This window comes from Orcinus orca, chromosome 3 (assembly GCF_937001465.1).
Source record: "Orcinus orca chromosome 3, mOrcOrc1.1, whole genome shotgun sequence".
Taxonomy (NCBI): domain Eukaryota; kingdom Metazoa; phylum Chordata; class Mammalia; order Artiodactyla; family Delphinidae; genus Orcinus; species Orcinus orca.
This window is the reverse complement of record NC_064561.1, coordinates 76,460,811-76,483,462: the sequence shown is the minus strand read 5'-3', so window position 1 is coordinate 76,483,462 and position 22,652 is coordinate 76,460,811. Positions and strand designations below refer to the sequence as shown.

Sequence of the window (22,652 nt, the reverse complement as noted above, 5' to 3'; positions counted from 1 at the left end):
TCACAGAAATCTCTGTCATTCCTATACACTAATGATGAAAAATCTGAAACAGAAATTAAGGAAACACTCCCATTTAACACTGCAACAAAAAGAATAAAATATCTAGGAATAAACCTACCTAAGGAGAAAAAAGACCTGCATGCAGAAAACTATATGATACTGATAAAAGAAATTAAAGATGATACAAACAGATGGAGACATAAACATGTTCTTGGTTTGGAGGAATCAACATTGTGAAAAGGACTATACTACCCAAAGCAATCTACAGATTCAATGCAATCCCTATCAAACTACCAATGGCATTTTTCACAGTACTAGAACAAAAAATTTTAGTTTGTATGGAAACACAAAAGACCCCGAGTAGCCAAAGCAATCTTGAGAATGAAAAATGGAGCTGGAGGAATCAGGCTCCCGGACTTCAGACTATACTACAAAGCTACAGTAATCAAAACAGTATGGCACTGGCACAAAAACAGAAATATAGATCAATGGAACAGGATAGAAATCCCAGAGATAAACCGATGCACATATGATTGCCTTATCTTTGATAAAGGATGCATGAATATACAATGGAGAAAAGACAGCCTTTTCAATAAGTGGTGCTGGGAAAACTGGACAGCTACATGTAAAAGAATGAAATCAGAACACTCCCTAACAACATACACAAAAATAAACTCAAAATGGATTAAAGGCCTAACTGTAAGGCCAGACACTCTAAAACTCTTAGAGGAACACAGAGGCAAAACACTCTATGACATAAATCACAGCAAGATTCTTTTTGACCCACCTCCTAGAGAAATGGAAATAGAAACAAAAATAAACAAATGGGACCTAATGAAACTTAAAAGCTTTTGCACAGAAAAGGAAAACATAAACAAGACGAAAAGACCCTCAGAATGGGAGAAAATATTTGCAAATGAAGCAAATGACAAAGGATTAATCTCCACAATTTACAAGCAGCTCAATATCAAAAAAACAAACAACCTAATCTAAAAATGGGCAGAAGATCTAAATAGACATTTCTCCAAAGAAGATACACAGATTGCCAACAAACACATGAAAGGATGCTCAACATCACTAATCATTAGAGAAATGCAAATCAAAACTAAATGAGGTATCACCTCACACCAGTCAGAATGGCCATCATCAAAAAATCTACAAACAATAAATGCCGTAGAGGGTGTGGAGAGAAGGGAACCCTCTTGCACTGTTGGTGGAATATAAATTGATACAGTCACTATGGAGAACAGTACGGAGGTTCCTTAAAACACTAAGAATAGAACTACCATATGACCCAGCAATTCCACTACTGGGCATACACCCTGAGAAAACCATAATTCAAAAAGAGTCATGTACCACAATGTTCACTGCAGCTCTATTTACAATGGCCAGGTCATGGAAGCAACCTAAGTGTCCATCAACAGATGAATGGATAAAGAAGATGTGGCACATATGTACAATGGAATATTACTCAGCCATAAAAAGAAACAAAATTGAGGCATTGGGGCTTCCCTGGTGGCGCAGTGGTTGAGAGTCCGCCTGCCGATGCAGGGGACGTGGGTTCGTGCCCCGGTCCGGGAAGATCCCACATGCAACAGAGCGGCTAGGCCCGTGAGCCATGGCTGCTGAGCCTGCATGTCCGGAACCTGTGCTCCGCAACGGGAGAGGCCACAACAGTGAGAGGCCCACGTACCGCAAAAAAAAAAAAGAAATAGAATTGAGTCATTTGTAGTGAGGTGGATGGACCTAGAGTCTTATACAGAGTGAAGTAAGTCAGAAAAAGAAAAACAAATACTGTATGCTAACACATATATATGGAATGTTAAAAAAAAAAAGGTTCTGAAGAACCTAGGGGTAGGACAGGAATAAAGACACAGACATACAGAATGGACTTGAAGACACAGTGAGGGGAAAGGGTATGCTGGGATGAAGTGAGAGAGTGGCATGGACATATATACAACACCAAATGTAAAACAGATAGCTAGTGGGAAGCAGCCACATAGCACAGGGAGATCAACTCAGTGCTTTGTGACCACCTAGAGGGGTGGGATAAAGCAGAAGGGTGGGATAAAGCAGATGGGAGGGAGAATCAAGAGGGAGGAGATACGGGGATATAAGTATATGTATAGCTGATTTACTTTGTTATAAAGCAGAAACTAACACCCCGCTGTAAAGCAATTACACTCCAATAAAGATGTTAAAATATATATATATGTAAATTAAGTATACTGCATATGAACTAAGAAATACCCATGAAATGTTCCTAAATATACTCACAGAAAGATAGCTGTTAATGTCCACATCATCAGTAATAGTTTGACGTTCTCCTTTACAGTTAATTTTCCGAAACCTTCGTCGAGACTGTCTGGCAGGAATTTCTCTTTGTAGAATACTATCTTCATTATCTTTGGAATTCTCTACCTGAAACACATGTTCGCATTCCTATTAAACATCCAATTTTTCCATATCACTGACAATCTATGAAGTTTTAACAGGCGCATAAGGCTTCATTTACTACTTGCATGAAACTGCCTGAAGGAAACAGTCTGTATAGGACAATGCTCATGACTTCAAAAAGACTAAAGGTGACGTTATTATAAAGATCTGGAGACCACAGTTTCCTTCCAGGAAATAGTCTCTCTTGCTCACATAAACATACATCCTCTAAGTAAAGTCATTTACCAGAAATGAAGGCTGTTAACTACACCTACACATTCAATAATTACAACTTCCGAGTTAGTCTAATTACAAACTGCCTGATTATACACATATTTTATTTAGCAAACAATCATGGTTATGACTTCAGTGAATTCCTAAACAGTGAAACAGAAATGTTTTATGCATTATTCTTTGATGTCCATCTTAATGTGTGAAAATAGTCAAGAATAAATAAGGCTGGCATCTTCTAAGGAAGAAGGGGAAACTAACATTTATTGAGGGCTTATAATAGGACAGCATGGATATATATTATACTATTTAGTTTACACAACAGCCCTGTAATCAGGTATTACTATTTCTAGTTTATACGTGAACAAAGTAAAATCCAAAAAGATCAGCGACTTTTCAGTCTCACAACAATGATACTTATTAAAGGTGACCTGGCATACAGGCCTGTTTCCAGGACTTACGCTACTGATACAAGACTGCATTGCCAGGGGAGGTGGGGAGCGGGAGGAAAGAAATAGGTGAGGGAGATTAACAGGTACAAACTTCCAGCTGTAAAATAAATGAGTCATAGATATGAAATACACAGCATGAGGAATATAGTCAATAGTTATATAATATCAATATCTTTGTATGATGACAGATGGTAAATGGACTTATTGTGGTGATCATTTTGAAATGTACAGAAATACCAAATCACTACTTTGGGTAAAAGGAACTAACATAGTGTTCTGGGTCAATTATAGTTCAAAAACAAAGAAACTTATAGAAAAAGAGATCAGATTTATGGTTCCCAGAGGTGGGGGCTGAGGGGAGCAGGAATTGGATGAAGGCAGTCAGAAGGTACAAACTTCCAGTTATAAGACAAATAAGTACTAGGGATGTAATGTCAACATGATAAATATAATTAACAATGTCATATGTTATATATGAAAGTTGTTAAGAGAGCAAATCCTAAGCGTTCTCATCACAAGAAAAATAAGTTTTTTCTATTTCTTTAATTTTCTATCTATATGAGATGATTGTTGGTCACTAAACTTACTGTGATTTATCACTTCACGATGTATGTAAGTCAAACCATTATGCCTTAAACTGATACAGTGCTGTATGTAAATTATATCTCAGTAAAACTAGAAAAAAAAGGACTACCTTTCCCATCTAATGACAGAGTATAGCATAATTTTTAGAAATTACTTTTACAAAGGAATATTGACATGCTCTAAAGTAGAGTTTATAATTAACCTCACATCCAATAAATAACAAATGGTAATTTCAGCTTTTTCCCTCAACTACTTTTCCTGCTAATGTCATATCTCTTGCTGATATCAAAAATTTCCTAGTCATCCAAGTATGAAATTCCAACATTTCCAATTCCCCAGCTTGTCTTCCATATCTTATCTTCAATCATTTCTTAGAAGCTGTCAAATCTTTGTTTAGAAATCCCTTTCACAATGCCTTTTCTTTCATTCCCAATACCACCATTCTTTATTCAAGTCTTAATCACTTCAGTCCTGAACTTGCTGCTTCTGTCATGTTCCTCTCCAATTCCATCCGGCATGGTCAGATAAATCATCATTATGTCAGGTCTCCTGTTCAAAATGCTACAATGGACCTCTAATGGTTACCAAATAAATTTCAAACTATTATATTTGATATTCCAAGTCATACATGCTCCATTCCCAAAATATTTTTATCACTTTATCTTATACATGGAAGCCTGGAAAAACTGCTCCCGTATCCTCCTCCCCACAAAAAATCCTCTCACATAAAAGCTCTAATGAGATATGCACAATTTCCTGATGATTTCTCAGAAAGAGGTGATGTCTAAGCTGTTCTGTAGGTTTGAGAGTTCAAGAGTAAGTGGCAGCCAAGTCAATGTGACTATTCATGGGTCCCTATACATAAATAACTTACATTCTGCTAAGTAACTTTACTTATTTACTCAATTTCTGTTATCCTATCCATGTTATCTTCATATGCTGAAACACTACCAATCATTTAAGACACATCTCAACTGCCATCTCTTCCGTAACCACAAGAGACATTCCTTTTAACTGCTTTACTGTGTGCACACAACCTGGACTTCTCATAAACAGGACTGCCTTCAGGCCTTTACATACATATGCGTTATTTCTGCCTAAAAGCCCATGCCTCCTTTGCTAACATCTCAGCATCCTACACATACCTCATGACCCAGTTCAAACAACCCTACCTCTGCGTCAAGAGGTAGGTGCTACCCCTTCTATAGCACTAAGCATACTGGCCATAATTATTAGATAAGCCTACCTCACTACAAGCTACCTAGTATAGGAAGTGCATTGTATTTACATTCATCTTTGTCCACTTATTCAAAACATTTGCCAAAGTGGGCATTACATTAAATTCTTTCTTTCTCCCCAAATGTCTTAAGCCCTTGGATGTATGTATAAGATACTCAAGAAATATACAGGCAGGCAGAATAAGTTACTGAATACTACTCTTCTGAAAAGTAAAATCCAGAAGAGACAGGGGCTTGATTTCCAACTTAAAACTACAGAATTTTGTATAGGTAGCAAATACATGTTACCTCCTTGAGATTCAATTTCCTTTTCTAAAAATGGGAGAACCATTGTATTTTCTAAATCACTATACTAGGCCAAGTACCAGAAACTATTACTTATGTCCTTTAAGGCTCACAACATAGCTACTCTTTCTGTATTAACGGATGGTGCAGAGTCTCATAAAACTTAAGTATTTCACAGAAGTGTGTGAGTAACAATTCAAAAACCAAGTGTGGGGACTTCCCTGGTGGTCCAGTGGCTAAGACTCTGCACTCTCAAAGCAGGGGGCCCAGGTTCAATCCTTGGTTGGGGAACTAGATCCCGCATGCAAGCCGCAACTAAAGATCCCACATGCTGCAACAAAGATCCCACCTGCCACAACTAAGACCCAGTGCAGCCAAAAATAAATAAATGAATGAATGAATATTTAAAAAAACACCAAGTGTGACTAAGAAGTTCATCTCCTTCATACTGCCCTATCCCACAGGATGAACTAGATTATTTACTTTAGGTAAAATTCCAGTATCATATCCATATTCTTAGATCCTTCAATAGCTACCATTTATTGAGCAAAAGCAGAAATTTAAACAATAAATGTTTTTCAAAATAGAAACAGTAGTAAATCAAATTTAGGAAAGGAGTTTCTAGCCTTAAAAATGTGGGGAAAAGTACCAAATGAAAGGAAAAACCAAACAATGGAAAAAGGATTAAGCACCCTTAGTAAAGCTCCCGCTGATTACAACTGAAATGTGAGTTTTAAAAATAAAAACTCATAAACACATACTGAAATGGCAGAAAAATAAGGAATCCAAATGCAAAGAAAGAAGTGAAAACAAAATGCCAGGAAGTAGGCTAGCAACAAAGCCCCAATCTAGCAGATGATTTCTCAACTTTAGAGACAAGACTTTCCACTTTGATGGTTGTAGGGAACGAGAGAGAGAGGAAATAAAATAGAGAATCCAACAAAGGCAGGGAATCCAAAGGAGACTTACTCATTCCAAAGAGCTACACCCTCACTGCAAGCTTTAAGCCCATTCTGCAGAAGGGAGAGGAAGAAAACTTGCTTAGCACTGAGAAAAGGACTGCTGGGGGTGGAGGGAATTCAAAACAGAAGCCATCCTTCATGCAGGTCTGTAGTTTTAATTCATAGTACCTTAAGCACATAAAAAAATTTAAAGAAGTTCAGGACTAAAAACATACATGCAACTGGCAAAAACAAATCTAAAACCTCTCTGGTAAGAATGCAACTTTAACCCAAACCTCAAGGAATTCCCACACCCAAAGTTCAACACATATGAAGTCATGTACAAATATACAAAAAAAAACCACAAAAAACCCAAAACAAAAAACAAAAAACCCCAACAACAACAAAACCCAATCACGAGAGACATAATGAGCAATAATGGACAGAAAAACGGTAGCAGAATCACACCTGCAAGTATACCAATATTGGAAGTATCAGAAAATATAAAGCTATTAAAAAAAAAAAACTTTAAACAAAAAGAAACTTGAAAATGAGCCAGAGATTATAAATAGCAACCAAACAGGTAAGGATTCACCAGGACAAAAAAAAAAAAAAAATCCTCCCCAAGTGCCCTCCCTCCCCACTGCCAAGCTAGCAAATAGACAGTAACAAGAAAGAGCCATCTACCTTCGAAAGAGGGATGAGAACATGGAAATATATCCTGTCTGAAACACAAGAGCACAGAGAAGGCCTAAAACTGAGGGTGGAACAGGAACACTTAGAAAAATCTTCCAAAAAACCAGTCCCACCCCTAAGCACAAAGTAACACTAGAGGAATTTGATGGTGCGCTGAAGCTAACAATAACAACAAAAACCCAAACCTAACTCAATTCTAGCAGAAGAGGTGTGTTCATCTCCAGGCCTAAACACTGTCTACCCTCTGTCTTTATTGCTCTACATACAGTATCTAGTATCAAATACAAAATAACGACTCACATAAAAATGAAAGGATTAAAAAAAAAAACCCAATCCACTGCCAAGAGACAAAGCAATCAACAGAGCAATCCCTGAAAATTAAGAGATGACCCAGATGAATATCAGACAGAATTTAAAACAACTATAATATGGTAATGGTTCAGTGGAAAAGGTGGACAATATAACTAGACAGATGGAGCAGACATAAGAAAAGTATTACAGAAAAGTGAAAATGTCAGAAACAAAAAACATGGTACTAAAGATGAAGAATGCCTTTGATGAGCTCATCATTAGACTGGATACAATCAAGTTAAGAATCAATGAACTTAAACATAGGTCAACAGAAATTACCCAAAATGAAAGAGGCGCAGGGAGAGAGGAAGAGAAAGTAAAAAAGAAAAATGAAGGAATTAAATGGTGTATTAAGATATAACTAAAAAGAGGATTAGTGAATTGGGAAAACAGAGCTAAAAAAAATAAGAGTATGTAGCACAAAGTCAGGATAAGATGAAAAACAAGAAAAAAATCTTAAGAAATATAGAGAATAGGACTTCCCTGGTGGTGCACTGGTTAAGAATCCGCCTGCCAATGCAGGGGACATGGGTTTGAGCCCTGGTCTGGGAAGATTCCACATGCCTTGGAGCAACTAAGCCCACGCGCCCCAACTACTGAGACTGCGTTCTAGAGCCCGCAAGCCACAACTACTGAATCCCACGTGCCTAGAGCCCACGCTCCGCAACGAGAAGCCACCGCAATGAGAGGCCCATGTACCACAATGAAGAGTAGCCCCGCTCACCACAACTAGAGAAAGTCGACGCACAGCAACGAAGACCCAACACAGCCCCCAAAAATAAAATAAATAAATTTATTAAGAAAAAAGAAATATAGAGAATAAGCTGAAAATATTTAACATATATTTAAACAAAGTTCAAGAAAATGATAATAGAAAAATGAAGACAATGTCCAAAGAGAAAATGAGATTTTTTTAGTTAAATAAAAAAAAAAGACAGCCCAAAACTCTCCAACAAATCCAAATCAGGATACTTAAAAACTACAACTACAAATCCACACAGAAAAGATAAACAGAAGACTTTCAACGCAGCCAGAAGGAAACGATAGATCAGCTATAAAGGAAGGGCATTAAATTAATAACTGACTTCTCAAAAAACAACATGCCACAAAACAGAATGTACTGACTGCTGAGAAAAAAAAGGATTTTTCTCCTAAAATTGCATTCATAGCAAAACAATCCTTAAGAATAATACAAAATAAAGCTATTTTCAGGCAAAATTAAGAAAAAGAACAATACACCCAGTTGAAATGTTTACCAACAAAACCCCTTTATTAAAGAAAAATTTAAAGAGTGTGCCTCAGATATAACACAAATGGTCCCATAAGTAAGGTCTCAAATCCAAGAAATAACTAAAAGCAAAGAAATGCTAAATACATGGTTAAATCTGAGCAAATAACAACTGTATAAAATAATAAAGTAAGACAAAATTTGTGGAATAAGTAAGTAGAACTAAAATACTGGTCAACAGCAATTACATTTGGATGTAGTGGCCAGCATTAAACTTTTATCAACTTTACTACTTATTAACTTGTGTTACTTTTAAGTAACCTGGAATTAGCAAGAAAAGAATAGACCAAATACAGTATCTAAGGAAGTACTGGGGGAGGGAGTTGAGAGTGGGAAAAAAGAACTTACTATATTATATAGAGAGAGTAAAAATAACAAGAGGAAAAAAAGTAGAGTATATACAAAGCACATAAAAGTAAATCCAAAAAGTAAAAGTAAATCCAAACCTGTCAGAAACCACAAAGAATGTAAACGGAAGAATCTTCTCAGGTTAAAAAAAAATCTTATACCAAATGCAGAAAAAGAGTTAGTTAACAGCCTCCAAGTACTGAGGCCCACAGAATCCAGATACAAAGATGACAAAAGAGTACTAGAAATTAAATTACGAGCTAACATCTCACTAAGAAATAATGAATGCAAGAATCCTAAACTCAATTATCAAATTAAGCCTAGAAACTCAGAAAAATGTAACAAATAACTCAGGCTGAGCATTTACTGGGAATGTAACGGTAGTTTAATATTATAAAAATCTATAAATATAAATCAAATTAAGAGACCAAAGGAGAAAAGGGCACAGATCTCTGTAACAAAGGCAGAAAAAGTTTTTAATCAATTTCAGTAACCTTTCCTGATAAAAAATTTTAAGACTACTTTTTGATACTCAAGATACCGTTTTAAGTTAATGAACTTCTGAGAGACTCCCAATAGTTTTTTGATATTTCTTTGCTTTCTGACACAAGAAATCCTAGTCTAATACATTTCCTGCTCCACATGTGATGTAAGCTATTATATTATGGAGGTTTATATTGTTTTAGTGGGGAAATACTATTTACTCACCATCTGGGCTCTTATAAACACTAGTAATCACTAAAACTACTTTTTTGTTGCTGCTTTTGCAATGAATAGCCCTAAGAAATACATTTTTTTCATAAAGTGAACCAACTTGGGAAATATTTTTAAGACAAATGCTGACATATTCTATTCAAATTTTGCACTAGAGTTTTACTTAGTATCTTTTATTTTGCACAACTCTTTTTCTTTTATATTGGGGAAAAATGATTCCTAATGACAATAATATATACATATATTAACTACATTACATTAATTATAATCATTCTAAAATAAATTTCATTACATCCAATTAAATTAAATGTATCTTAATAACAAAAAATTTCTCTTTATACACTTAGGTTATCTATACACATGTATGTTTTATATACATATATAATAGCTTTAACAGTATCAACATTACCACCAACATCCTGATACTACATAATCGGTTCCTAATGATTTATGTATATAAGATTATATATGTAAGTATATATTATTATCATCACATAAGTTACATACATGTAAGTATATGTAATGTGTCTCCACACACACACACACATATCTACATAAAACTTTTTAAATACTGTCATTACTACTAAAAATGAAACTACTGACCATTTCTGTCCTCATGAGATACTCCATTAAAAATGCAAAGACAAAATATTGCCTTTTAAAGTCACCAGAGGGCTCCCCCGGTGGCGCGGTGGTTAAGAATCTGCCTGCCAATGCAGGGAACATGGATTCGATCCCTGGTCCAGGAAGATCCCACATGCCGCGAAGCAACTAAGCTCATGCGCCACAACTACTGAGCCTGAACTCTAGAGCCTGAGAGCCACAACTACTGAGCCATGAGCCACAACTACTGAAGCCCGCACACCTAGAGCCTGTACTCCACAACAAGAGAAGCCACCACACTGCAACGTTGCAACACTGCAACGAAGACCCAATAAATAAATAAAAACTTTAAAAAAAAATTGTTCTTAAAGTCACCAGAAATAAAAACTCCTGGGAATTAAACCAACAATTTTTTTTTTTTTTGCGGTACGCGGTCCTCTCACTGTTGTGGCCTCTCCCGTAGCGGAGCACAGGCTCCGGACGCGCATGCTCAGCGGCCATGGCTAACGGGCGGCCATGGCTCACGGGCCCAGCCGCTCCGCGGCACGTGGGATCTTCCCGGACTGGGGCACAAACCCGTGTCCCCTGCATCGGCAGGCGGACTCTCAACCACTGCGCCACCAGGGAAGCCCCTAAACCAACAATTTTACATATAATAAATTCACTTTTTTTTAAAGAGATATTTTTCTCCTTTTTGAATTATTTTAAGTATTTAAAAACTTAACTTGGCTCCACTAAGCAGCTCATCTTTCTCAGGTCTTTTCGGGCTCTTCTTGATTTTTTACTATTCCAAATGTATTAGGCACAAAACAACCACCATTCTGATGGTATTTTTCATTGGAATCTCATTAAATTCACAAGATAATCTAAGGAAAATGAATACCTTTATGATGATGACTCCTTAGTTGAGAACATGGTATCTCATTTTTTGTTCAAGCTGCATTTTATATTTTTGCAGAGCATTTAAAAACAATGTCTTTGCAAATTTGTTAAGTTTATGCTAAAGTATTTTACGTAGTTATTGTAAATATATTCTCTTATATGACATTTATTTAGGTCACAGGTCAATTTCTTGATCTCCATAAGAAAATCTGCTGGGATTTTCATGGGGATTACACTTAATTTTTCATCAATTTGGAGACAATTTACATCTTAAAAATATTGATTCTTTCAACTGATCTAGAGCTGAGGAAGAGTTCAAAAATTTTTTATGGTTTTCTGTGTAGGGAGTCTCCTATAACTTTTGTTAGATTTATTCTGATGTATATGGATGTTTTTGACATTTATAAATGGTTTTCTTACTAAATTCTATTTTTCTAACATTTTGTTGCTCATAAATATAAATACAATTGACCGAGTGACGCTGCTGAAATGATTTCTTATTAATTCTAAAAGTTCACATGTAGTTATTTATGGATTTTCTATATGCAAATCACGTCATTTGTGACAGTTTTATATTTTCATTTCTAATCTATCTTTTTCCCCTTGCCTAAATGCACTATATAGGACTTTTTAGACATTGGGTTTGGAGTGAGCTTTGACATATTCCCTAATGCCAGGAAAAGGTTTTCAATGTTTATTGTAAGGTTTGTGCAGATACCTTTAATAAGATTATGAAAGTTTCCCGCTTTTTCTAGCTTGCTAAAAGTTTTAAAAATCCTCATGAATGGGTTTTGAGTATTATCAAATGCTTTTTTTTGTATCTATAGAGATGATCATTTGACTAATTTCTCTAATTATATTAATATAATGAATCAGGGCTTCCCTGGTGGCGCAGTGGTTGAGAGTCTGCCTGCCAATGCAGGGGATACGGGTTTGATCCTTGGTCTGGGAGGATCCCACATGCCGCAAAGCTACTGAGCCCCTGTGCCACAGCTGCTGAGCCTGTGCTCTGGAGCCCGGAGGCCATGGCTGCTGAGCCCACGTGCCACAACTGCTGAAGCCTGCACGCCTAGAGCCCGTGTTCCCGTGGCGAGAGAGGCCACCGCAATAAGAAGCCCGCGTACTGCAACGAAGAGTAGCCCCCGCTCGCCACAACTAGAGAAAGCCCACGCGCAGCAGCGAAGACCCAACACAGCCAAAAATAAATAAATAAATTTATATTAAAAAATATATATACGATGAATCATACTGATTTTCAAATACTAAAACAATCTTGCAACTATGGAAATAAATTCAACTTTGTCATGATATTTTATCCTATTTATGTATCACTCGGATTTGATTTCCTAATATTTGAAGATTTTAAAATCTATTTTCATTTTAAAAATGACCTGTAATACTGCTTTTGGGTAATATCCTTGTTAGGTTTTGCTCTCAAAATTAAACTGGGCTCTTACACAATGTTATATGTCACTAGTATCTCAATAAAAAAAAAATTAAACTGGGCTCATTAAGGGAACATATTCAATTTTTTTTCTGTTTCCAGTTAGACTTTATGTATTTCTTCTTTAAATGTTTGGGAAAATTCACCAGTGAAACCATGTGGGTCTGAATTTCTAAATGGAAGGTCTGTAATTACAGGTTCACTTTCTTTCTATATATTGGATTATGCAGATTTTCTGTTTGTGTGAGGGTGTGTGCCAGTTTTGGTAAGCTGTGTATTTCAAGGAATTTGACTCTCTAAAATCTCAAACTTATTTAAAATTTTCATAATATCCTTTCTTTTGTTACTTTTTTTAAAGTTCATTAGATCCATAGAGTACTGTATCCTTTCTCACTACTGACACTGGTTATGTAGTATCTGTTTCATTCTTGATTATTTTTGGCAGGGATTTATCAATTATATTATCCTTTTCTGAGAACAAACTTTTGCCTTTGCTGATTCTTAAGTTTGCTTGACATGCCACTGATTTTTATATTTATCTTTATTATTGCTTGGCTTCTAATTTCTGTTGGTATAGTTTGCTGCTTTCTAATTTCCTGACGTGGATACTTAACTCATCTAATGTCAGCCTTTCATTCTATCAGCATTAAGGCTTAAATTGCTCAGCAAGAAAGGCTTAAAATGAATTTCATGTTTTGATATGTCACCTTCATTCAGTTCAAAATATTTTCTCATTTTCATAGTGACTCTTCTTTGACAAGTGATTTAACGTATACTCCTGAATTTCAAAAGCTGTATTTTGTTCCAGTTGTGTTTTTGTAATTTTTTTAAAAATTAATTCCATGGTGGTCAAAAACTATAAATTGTAAAATTTTAAATCTTTTCTTTTTTGAGCTTTATGTCCCGCCTATGGTCAACTTTTAAAAATATTCTATGTGCACTTGAAAAGCAGATGTATTCTACTACTGATGAATGTAGTGTTCTCTATATGTCTATTAGGCAGAGTGCTGTTTCCTTAAACCTCATGAACCAACCTCCGCTAGCTTCAAACTTATCTTCTGCAGCTGTCTCACTTCTTTCAGCCTTCATAGAATTGAAGACCGTTAGGACCTTGCACTAGATTGGGTTTTGGCTTAAGGGATGTCGTGGGTGGTTTGATATTCTAATCCAGACCACTAAAACTTTCACCCGTTGGGCAATAAGGCTGTTTCACTTCCTTACCATTCATGTGTTCATTGTCGTAACACTTTTAATTTCCTTCGAAAACATATCCTTTGCAATCACAACTTGGTTAAGTGTTTGGCACAAGAGTTCTGGCTTTCGGCCTGTCTCAGCTTTCAACATGCCTTCCTCACTAAGCTTAATCATTTCTAGCTTTTGATTTAAATTGAGAGATGTGCAACTCTTCCTTTCACTTGAGCACTTAGAGGCCGCTGTAGAGTTATTGACTAGCCTAATTTCAATACTGTTGTGTCTCAGGGAATAGGGAAGCCTGGGGATAGGAAGAGAGATGGGGGAGCAGCCAGTCAGTGGAGCAGTCAAAACACATAGAACATTTACCGACCATCTTATATGGGTGTGGTTCATGATGCCTCAAAACAATTATAATAGTAACATCAGAGATCACTGTAACAAATATAATAATAAAAAATGGCACAAACAGACTTGCTTGATGTAGAGTTGCCACAAACCTTTGTTAAAAAAAAAAAAGTATTTGCAAGGTGCAATAAAACAAAGTGTGTCTATAGTCAACATGTATTTAGATAAACCCATATATTTATTCTTTCCATTGTCCTTTGCTCCACATCTCTGTGCTTCCATCTGAGATTCTCTCCTGTCTGAAAAATTCTTTTAGTAAACTGAGTACTGGTCTACTGATGAAAAATTTTCTTAGCTTCTGTGTGAAAATCTTTAAATTCCTTAACTAATGAAGGTAAAATTACCGCTGTGTTTTACTGTTGCTCCTTTAGAAGTAATGTTTCTTTTTGTCTTACTAGTTTTATGACTTTCCCTTTACTTTTGGTTCTTAGTAGTTTTACTATGATGTGCTTATGCATTAAGTTTCTTTGTGTTTATACTGATTCGAGTTTGTAACATCATACGGAAAAACCTGAATGAACTTTTTACTTTTTACTTCTGGAAAATTCTCTTACCTTTTCTAATAATACGGTCATTATCTCCTGTCCTTCTGTGACTCCAATTACACATAGATAAGACCTTTTCACTCTCAGTCTCCCAAGGCAATAGAAATAAAAATGAAAATAATCAACTGGGACCTAATCAAACTCACAAGCTTTTGCACAGCAAAGGAAACCATAAACAAAACTAAAAGACAACATACAGAATGGGAGAAAATATATGCAAGTGATGTGACTGACAGGGGATTAATTTCCAAAATATACAAACAGTTCATACAACTCGACAACAAAAAAAAAACCCATCGAAAAATGGGCAGAAGCCCTAAAGAGATATTTCTCCAAAGAAGACATACAGATGGCCAACAGGCACATAAAAAGATGCTCAAAATCGCTAATTATTAAAGAAATGCAAATCAAAACTACAATGAGGTACCACCTCACACCAGTCAGAATGGTCATCATTAAAAAGTCTACAAATAACAAATGCTGGAGAGGGTGTGGAGAAAGAGGAACCCACCTACATACACTGTTGGTGGGAATGTAAGTTGGTGTAGCCACTGTGGAAAACAGCATGGACATTCCTCAGAAAATTAACTACAGAATTACCATATGATCCAGCAATCCCACTCCTGGGTATCTATCCAGACAAAACTATAATTCAAAAAGACACATACAACCCTGTGTTCATAGCAGCACTATTCACAATAGCCAAGACATGAAAGCAACCTAAATGTCCACTGACAGATGAATGGATAAAGAAGATGTGGTACACATATACAATGGAATACGACTCAGCCATAAAAAAGAACAAAATAATGCCATTTGCAGCAACATGGATGCAAACAGAGATTATCATACTAAGTGAAGTAAGTCAGAAAGAGAAAGACAAATACTACTATATGATATCATTTATATGTGGAATCTAAAATATGACACAAATGAACTTATCTATGAAACAGAAACAGAATTGCAGACATAGAGAATAGACTGGTGGTTGCCAAGGGGGAGGTGGTGGGAGAGGAACAGATTGGGAGTTTGGGATTAGCAGATGTAAACCTGTATATATAGAATGGATAAACAACAAGGTCCTACTGTACAGTGCAGGGAACTATATTCAATATCCTGTGATTAACCATAATGGAAAAAGAGTATGAAAAATAATGTATATATGTATAACTGAGTCACTTTGCCATACAGCTGTAATTGTAAATCAACTATACTTCAATAAAAAAGAAATCAGCCCAGAAAAAAAAATAAAATTTGAAAAAGAAAGAAAAGACCTTTTCACTCTATTGCCTGTCTCCTACCCTCCATCATATTTGATTTTTCCTTGGATCTGTCTACAGTTGACCCTTCAACAATGTGGGGGTTAGGGGTGCTTGACCCTCCATGCAGTTTAAAATCTGTGTATAACTTTACAGTTGGCCCTCTGTATCCAAAGTTCCACATCTGCAGATTCAATCAACTGTGGATCGTGTAGTACTGTAGTATGTATTTTTAAAAAACCCAAATGTGGGACTTCCCTGGTGGTCCAGTGGCTAAGACTCCATGCTCCGAACGCAGAGGGCCCAGGTTCAATCCCTGGTCAGGGAACTAGATTCCACATGCCACAACTAAGAGTTCGCATGCTGCAACTACAGATCCCACATACTGCAACTAAAGGTCCGACATACTGCAACTAAAGGTCCCATGTGCCACAACTGTAAATAAATATTAAAATAAAGTAATAAATAATATATAATAAAATAAAAATAAATAAAGTAAATAAATATTAAAAAAACAAACCAAAAAAACCCTGTGTGTAAGACCTGCCGAGTTCAAACCAGTGTTGTTCAAAGGGGCCACTCTATTTTCTTCCCGCTTATCATTCAATTCCCTAAATCTCTATTCAGCCAAGTTTTACCTTCTGTTTAATCTGAGATTTTATTTTCAGTTATAGATGTTTCTAGTTGTAGAATTTGGGATTAATTCTTTCATTTTATAGTTTCTAATCTTCTACTGAAATGTATATATGTTATCTCTGATATTTGGGATCTCCTGTGAGTTTGTTGGCATTGTCTGCTTTTTATTCTCTTTAGTTTCTGACCACTTTTAGATGTATTCCATAGATTCTGATATGTAGTATATTTTCACTATTGTTATTTTGCAAATTCTGTAATTTCAGTATGTATTTACTTACCCTTTGACAAAGTTGTTTGATAGGTTTAAAAATTTTAAGGTGTAGCCTATATATTTTTTGTTATTAGTAAAGTTTCATTGCATATGATCAGAAAGTGTTTTCAGTATATCTACTTTATGGAAATCACTGATTTTTGGTGAACATATGATCAATTTTTGTGAATGTGCATTGGACACCTGAGATGGTGTAGTATAATGCTGTAGAATACAACATATATTCATAAAATCCACCTTACTGTTTATTCTGTTTAGGTCTTCTATCTCATTTTTTGTCTACCTGATCTATTTTATACTAAGAACAGAGAATTATATTCTATTTTGTAGCACATTTCTGTCTCACTGAATCTCCTGTAATTTTTGCTTTATACAGAGGGTTTCTGTGTAATGTGCTGCATAGAAATTCATGTGTTGTATCTTTACTGTAAATTGTGAGTTTTAGCATCAAAAAATATGCCCCCTTCTATGTCACAGTTAATGCTTTTTGGATTGAATTCTACTTTAGTATTAAGATTACTGTATCTGCCCCCTTTTTATTTTCACTTGTTTAGAATACCATTGTCCACTGAATCATTTGATTCAGGAATCACAGAAGTGTCTCTTATAAACAGTATATAGTTGTTGCGTCTCCTTTTGTGAGCCAAATTGAGAATCTTTCCCTAATAATAGGTGGATGAAGCACATTCACATTTACTGGTATGACTAATATTTTCAGTCTCAATTCTGGGATAACATTTTATAATTATGTGTATTTTACTACACTTGTTTCTCTAAGAAACGTGTATTCTTTGCTTTTTAATAAAAAAATTTTTTTGGTACTTAGGAAGACCTGTGTTTTTGTTTTAGTGATTACTTCTGTACTTAAACCGTTTAAATGCCCTTTGTCTTCTTTTCCTTTTTCTCATACAATTTTTAAAAATTGAGATATAATTCACATACCATAAAATTCACCCTTTTAAAGTATATAATTCAGTAATTTTTGATATACTCACGAAGTTATACAGTCATTACCATTATCTATTCCACAACATTTTCAACATCCCAAAAAGGAACTTCATACCCACCCATTAGCAACTACTTTTTCTCTCTATCGATTTACCTGTTTTGAATATTTCATATGAACAGAATCATACAATATATGGCTTTTGCTATCTGGCTTCTTTTACTCAGAATGTTTCCAAGGTTCATCCATGTTGTAGCATGTATTGATATTTGATTCCTTTTTACCACAGAATAATATTGCATCATGTACACACATAACATTTTGTCTATTCACTTATCAAGGTGATGAATATTTGGTTTTTTCCACTTTTTTAGCTATTATAAATAATGCTATGAACATTAGTGTTCAAGATTTTATGTGAACGAATGCTTTCAATTCTCTTGGGTATATACTTGATGGGTCAATGGTAATTCTATTTTTAGCTGTTTGAGGAGTTGTCAAACTATTCTCCAAAGTGGTTTCACCATTTTACATTTCTACCAACAATGTATGAAGACTGATTTCTATACACCCTTGCCAATACCTGTTACCGTCCACCTGTCTTATTATTACCCTTTTACTACGTGTTGGCAAAGAATCTTCATTGGGCATCTTGTGTTTCTACACATTTTGCTGGGTTTGCCAAGAATGAAAATCCTAACCACTCATTATGTGGGCCATTTCTCAGAGCTGTGTTTGTAGCAAGCAATCTTGAAGGATGAAGTAATGTTTCCTACTGGAAAAAGAAAAAGCCCACTTACTATAAAAGCACCATATTTATTCACCAAGCGCAGTGTTTCTTAGCTGCAGTACAAACCTACTATATGCAAGGCATCCACCTGGGCCATCCAGCATAACCTACACAAGACCTAGGGAACAAGGGGAACCTACAGAAATATGCTAATTATTATGCTGCTCACTATACCATGAGTAATGGAATTTTCTGTCTCTGACCCAAGACATGTTTTGGTCTCGTGTCTTCTGCCAACATCCATGAAATAACTAGTAAACTGTTAGCTTTTAAATATAGTAAAATCAAATGTTAGACTGGATATTATCTAATTTAGCAGTTTTTATTGGTATTTTAACTCTTCCGTTATTTTTATGCAACAGATGATCAGTAAGAATGTTTTTTCCTATTTCACTCTCCCTTTTCCTTTTTTATTTGTATTATTTCTACTTAGTCACAACATAAAATGTATGTCCAGTAGTCTTCCCCTCACATCCCTACCTTTTAGTCTTAGCAAGTACATCCATGTATTTTAAATGCTCGTCTTCACTTCTTTTGCTGAGGTATTCCCAGTTATCTCTCAACTGGATAAAATATCCTCCAGGAGATTCCTTAAAAAAACAGCTCAAGAGTACCTAATTCCCTAAAAACTTACATACTGAAAGCTGTTTTCCCTCAACCTTGATATCTAACAGAATGTGGCTGAACATAAAAACTTTGTTTCATATTTTTTCTTGGAGTTTTCTTTTTAAATGCTGCTCCACGGCTGCCTTGTTTTGGTTGCCTCAGTGAAATTTAAAATATCTGAACCAGTGCCGTTCTTTTGCCTTTAGAAGTTATGTAATGTTTTTGCTTGGAAGCATAAGATTTTTTATCTTTCCCCAATATCCAGTGGACCCTTTCAATGTATAGATGTGAATCTTTTTCAATTTCTGGAGAATTTTCTTTGAATATAGCTTTAAATATTAGTTCTTTTTCACTGATTTTTCTTTCTTGGGACTCTAAAATTCTGAATGTTATCCCTCCATTGCCTGTCTTTAATTTCCACTATTTTCTCTGACACTTTTTCCAGCTTTAAGACTGCACAGAACAATGTATAAGCTTAAGGTATACAACAGTGTTGATACATTTACATATTACAAGATGATTACTACCATAGCTTTAGCTAACATCTCCATCACGTCACAGTTACCATTTTTGCAGTGAGATGGTTTAAGATCTGTTCTCTTAGCGACTTTCAAGTTATATAACACAGTAATTCTGACACTTTTACTTCATTCTTGTGTCATTTTCATTCACTTGGTTCTTTTCCTGCCTTTCTTCAATGCACCTTATTAAATTTTCATTTGACTCTATTCCCCCCGGGGGACCTTATAATTTATTTATTACTAAAATATTTTTTTTCTTTGTTTTCCATTCCTTTACTAAGTTCATATTCTTTTTACTCCTTTTTTTTTGGGGGGGGGGGCGGATTTTCTTTTCCTGGTTTTTAAATTACTGATTCTACATATTTTTTGTTTTTGTTTTTCAATGTCCTCAACTGGTTGATTGAATATATTTAACTCTGGAGTGTGGTCACACTCTACATCTGCATGCTGGTTTTTCTGCGGTGGGGAGGAGTTTTTTTCTCAGTTGACATGTAATAATTTTCTTTTATTTTTATAATACCTACATATGGATTTATCAAGTTCCCCTTTTTACCTTTTTGTGGTATTAGGATGTCTTACAAAACTCCTAGTTTAACAGCACCTCTTTTGTCAAATACTTTGAAGTCCAGATGTTTTAAGATACTTTTTTCTTTTTGTTTTGCTAGTGGAAGGAGAGGTTGTAAGACTCTGATTTTGTGTTCACTTTGGCTTGTAGGCACCTAAAACTTACCCATGTGCTGCTTCTTCACCACTTAAATGCCAAAGAGAGCTTGTTTCCTTTTTACCTTTTATCTTAACCCTGAAGCTATGCATTTAGATGACTACTCTGAAAATTATTCATAATATTAAAAAACTTCACTGTAGTCTCTGTTCTGATCTATCATATGTATACGTACACACACACATATTTAATTTTAAACTTAGCGTGGAATTAGTCTTTCCAACAGTACAGGTCAACCCTAGGTCCATTTGCTAGCGTCCATTTTCTGTGTTTTCTACAGATCTGCTTGGTTGGCCTTTGTTCATCATAAACCCTTGATAAGGGTTGGGAGTAGAGATGAAGTGTGAGAAATAACATGCTGGGAAACGGTGATTTCTCTCTTTTTATTTACAATTATTTTCAAGTTTGAGCGTCCTCTGTCTTCAAGTTATGCTGTGAGCATGGTTTGTGTATAGATTTCTTATACCCTTCTTGTAGTTCTACACTGTTTTTAGAGGAAATACTGGGAGACAGGTAGTTAAGTGGTTACCGCTGTCTTCAGCTACCCAGAAGAAGAAAGATTTAAAAGTTTAACTAAAACAGTGAACTAATAAAATTCTATAAAGCAATACAGATTTTATAAGTTCAATAATCTTGTCATGGGAAGGTCTTTCTAATAAGCATGACTTCAAAAAGTCATAAGAGGAAAAAAACTCAACAGATTAAAAAAAAATTATAACTGACATAAAATTTACTTCAGACTAAAGTTAAAAACTGATAAACAGCTTCTTACAACAAAAGGGTTCATTTACCTAGTAAGAAAAAGCTCTCATGAACAAATAAGGAATAATCCAAGTAGAAAAATGGGCAAGAGATAATAAGAAATATTATAAACTGATAATAAACGGATAATAAGAAAAATAAACCCTCCATAAAGCATATGAGATCATGCACAGGTAATTTAAAACGAGATTTCATTATAATGTGTCAGATTAAGATGACCAACCTATCAGGTGATGAGCAGGGTGTTTAGAAACAGGCATTCCCAATCACCAGTGGTTTCTACGTGTGTAGAAATACACACGTAATAAAAGTATTTGACAGAACTTATCAAAATAGGAAGCATTACTTATAAACATGTATACTTGGACCAAGCATTTTTATGAATTCTAAATAATTTCACCTAAAAAATACTTAGGTATCAAAGATTTATGCTATTATAAAATGTTCAGTACAATTTTGTATTTCAAAGGATGTAATAACAGTGAAAAACTGAAAAAAAAAATCAAGATTCATCAATATGGTGGAATAAAAACAAAATCCTCAGAAACTTCAGGAACAAAAATCTTAAAATTATTTTAGATTATTTTCTCCTATAACTCATAGAGCATTTTTAACTATGCTGATCATCAATAAAATACTGTTTTGGAATTAAAAAATTACCAATCATAAATACATACACTTGATGTAATTATTTGGGGTGATTTTTAAAATTTTATATATACACCTACTTTTTTTTCCCAAAACATTTGGGTATAAATTGAAGAGAGGGTGATTCTTGACCCTAAAATATGTCAACATGTATTTCCTAAGAACAAGAATTTTGTCTTACATAACCCCACTACAATAATCAAAATCAGTAAACTCAATATTATCTAAACCACAGTCCATGTTCAAATTTCACCAACTGTGCCAACATTATCATTTATAGTTACTCCCCTCTCCTGCCTCCAAGATTTAATGCAAGATAAAAAGCACTGTATTTAGTTATATCTTTTTCTCTTTTAATATGAAACAGTTCCTTAGTCTTTCTGTGATGTTTCTTGACACTGGGATATTTAAAGAGCATAGGACCTCAATTTTTAGAATGTCTTCCATTTGGTTTGTCAGCTATTTACCACCGATTAGCTGCAGGCAGGCATTTCTGGCAGGAATATGTCTCAGAGGTGATGTTCTGTCCTTCTCAGTGCATCATATCATGAGTAGTGTATCACTTTTTGCCTATATTGATGGTGGCAGCAATAATTTTTGTTATAGTGGTTTCCTCCACATTTCCCCATCAGAAATTTGGTAATTTTTCCTTTCATAAATGATTTGTGGGGAGATACAATGAGACTACATAAGTATCCTGTTTCTCAACAAACATTAGTCACAAGTTTTGGCATTCATCAACGATTTTCTAACTTAATCATTCCTTCTAGACTTATTAGTTGGCATTTAACTATCAGGAAGAACTCTTCCTTTCCATTCATTCATACCATTAGAAATTAACAAATTCTTTATTA

The 22,652-nt window shown here is 35.1% G+C and overlaps 1 protein-coding gene and 1 non-coding gene across 10 annotated transcripts in view; one reads left to right on the top strand and one right to left on the bottom strand.

Annotated features, from left to right (window-relative positions):
- RAPGEF6 (Rap guanine nucleotide exchange factor 6) overlaps positions 1-22,652 on the bottom strand; it is a 220,023-nt gene that overhangs the window by 135,604 nt on the left and 61,767 nt on the right. For all 9 annotated transcript variants that reach the window (XM_033405852.2, XM_033405853.2, XM_004279880.4 and 6 more), the window contains one exon: positions 2,278-2,421. In XM_033405852.2, coding sequence (XP_033261743.1) covers positions 2,278-2,421 — 144 coding nt within the window. The remainder of the gene's footprint in view (positions 1-2,277; positions 2,422-22,652) is intronic.
- TRNAR-CCG (transfer RNA arginine (anticodon CCG)) lies at positions 16,153-16,225 on the top strand. Its single transcript has one exon. It is a non-coding gene; the product is annotated as a tRNA-Arg (tRNA).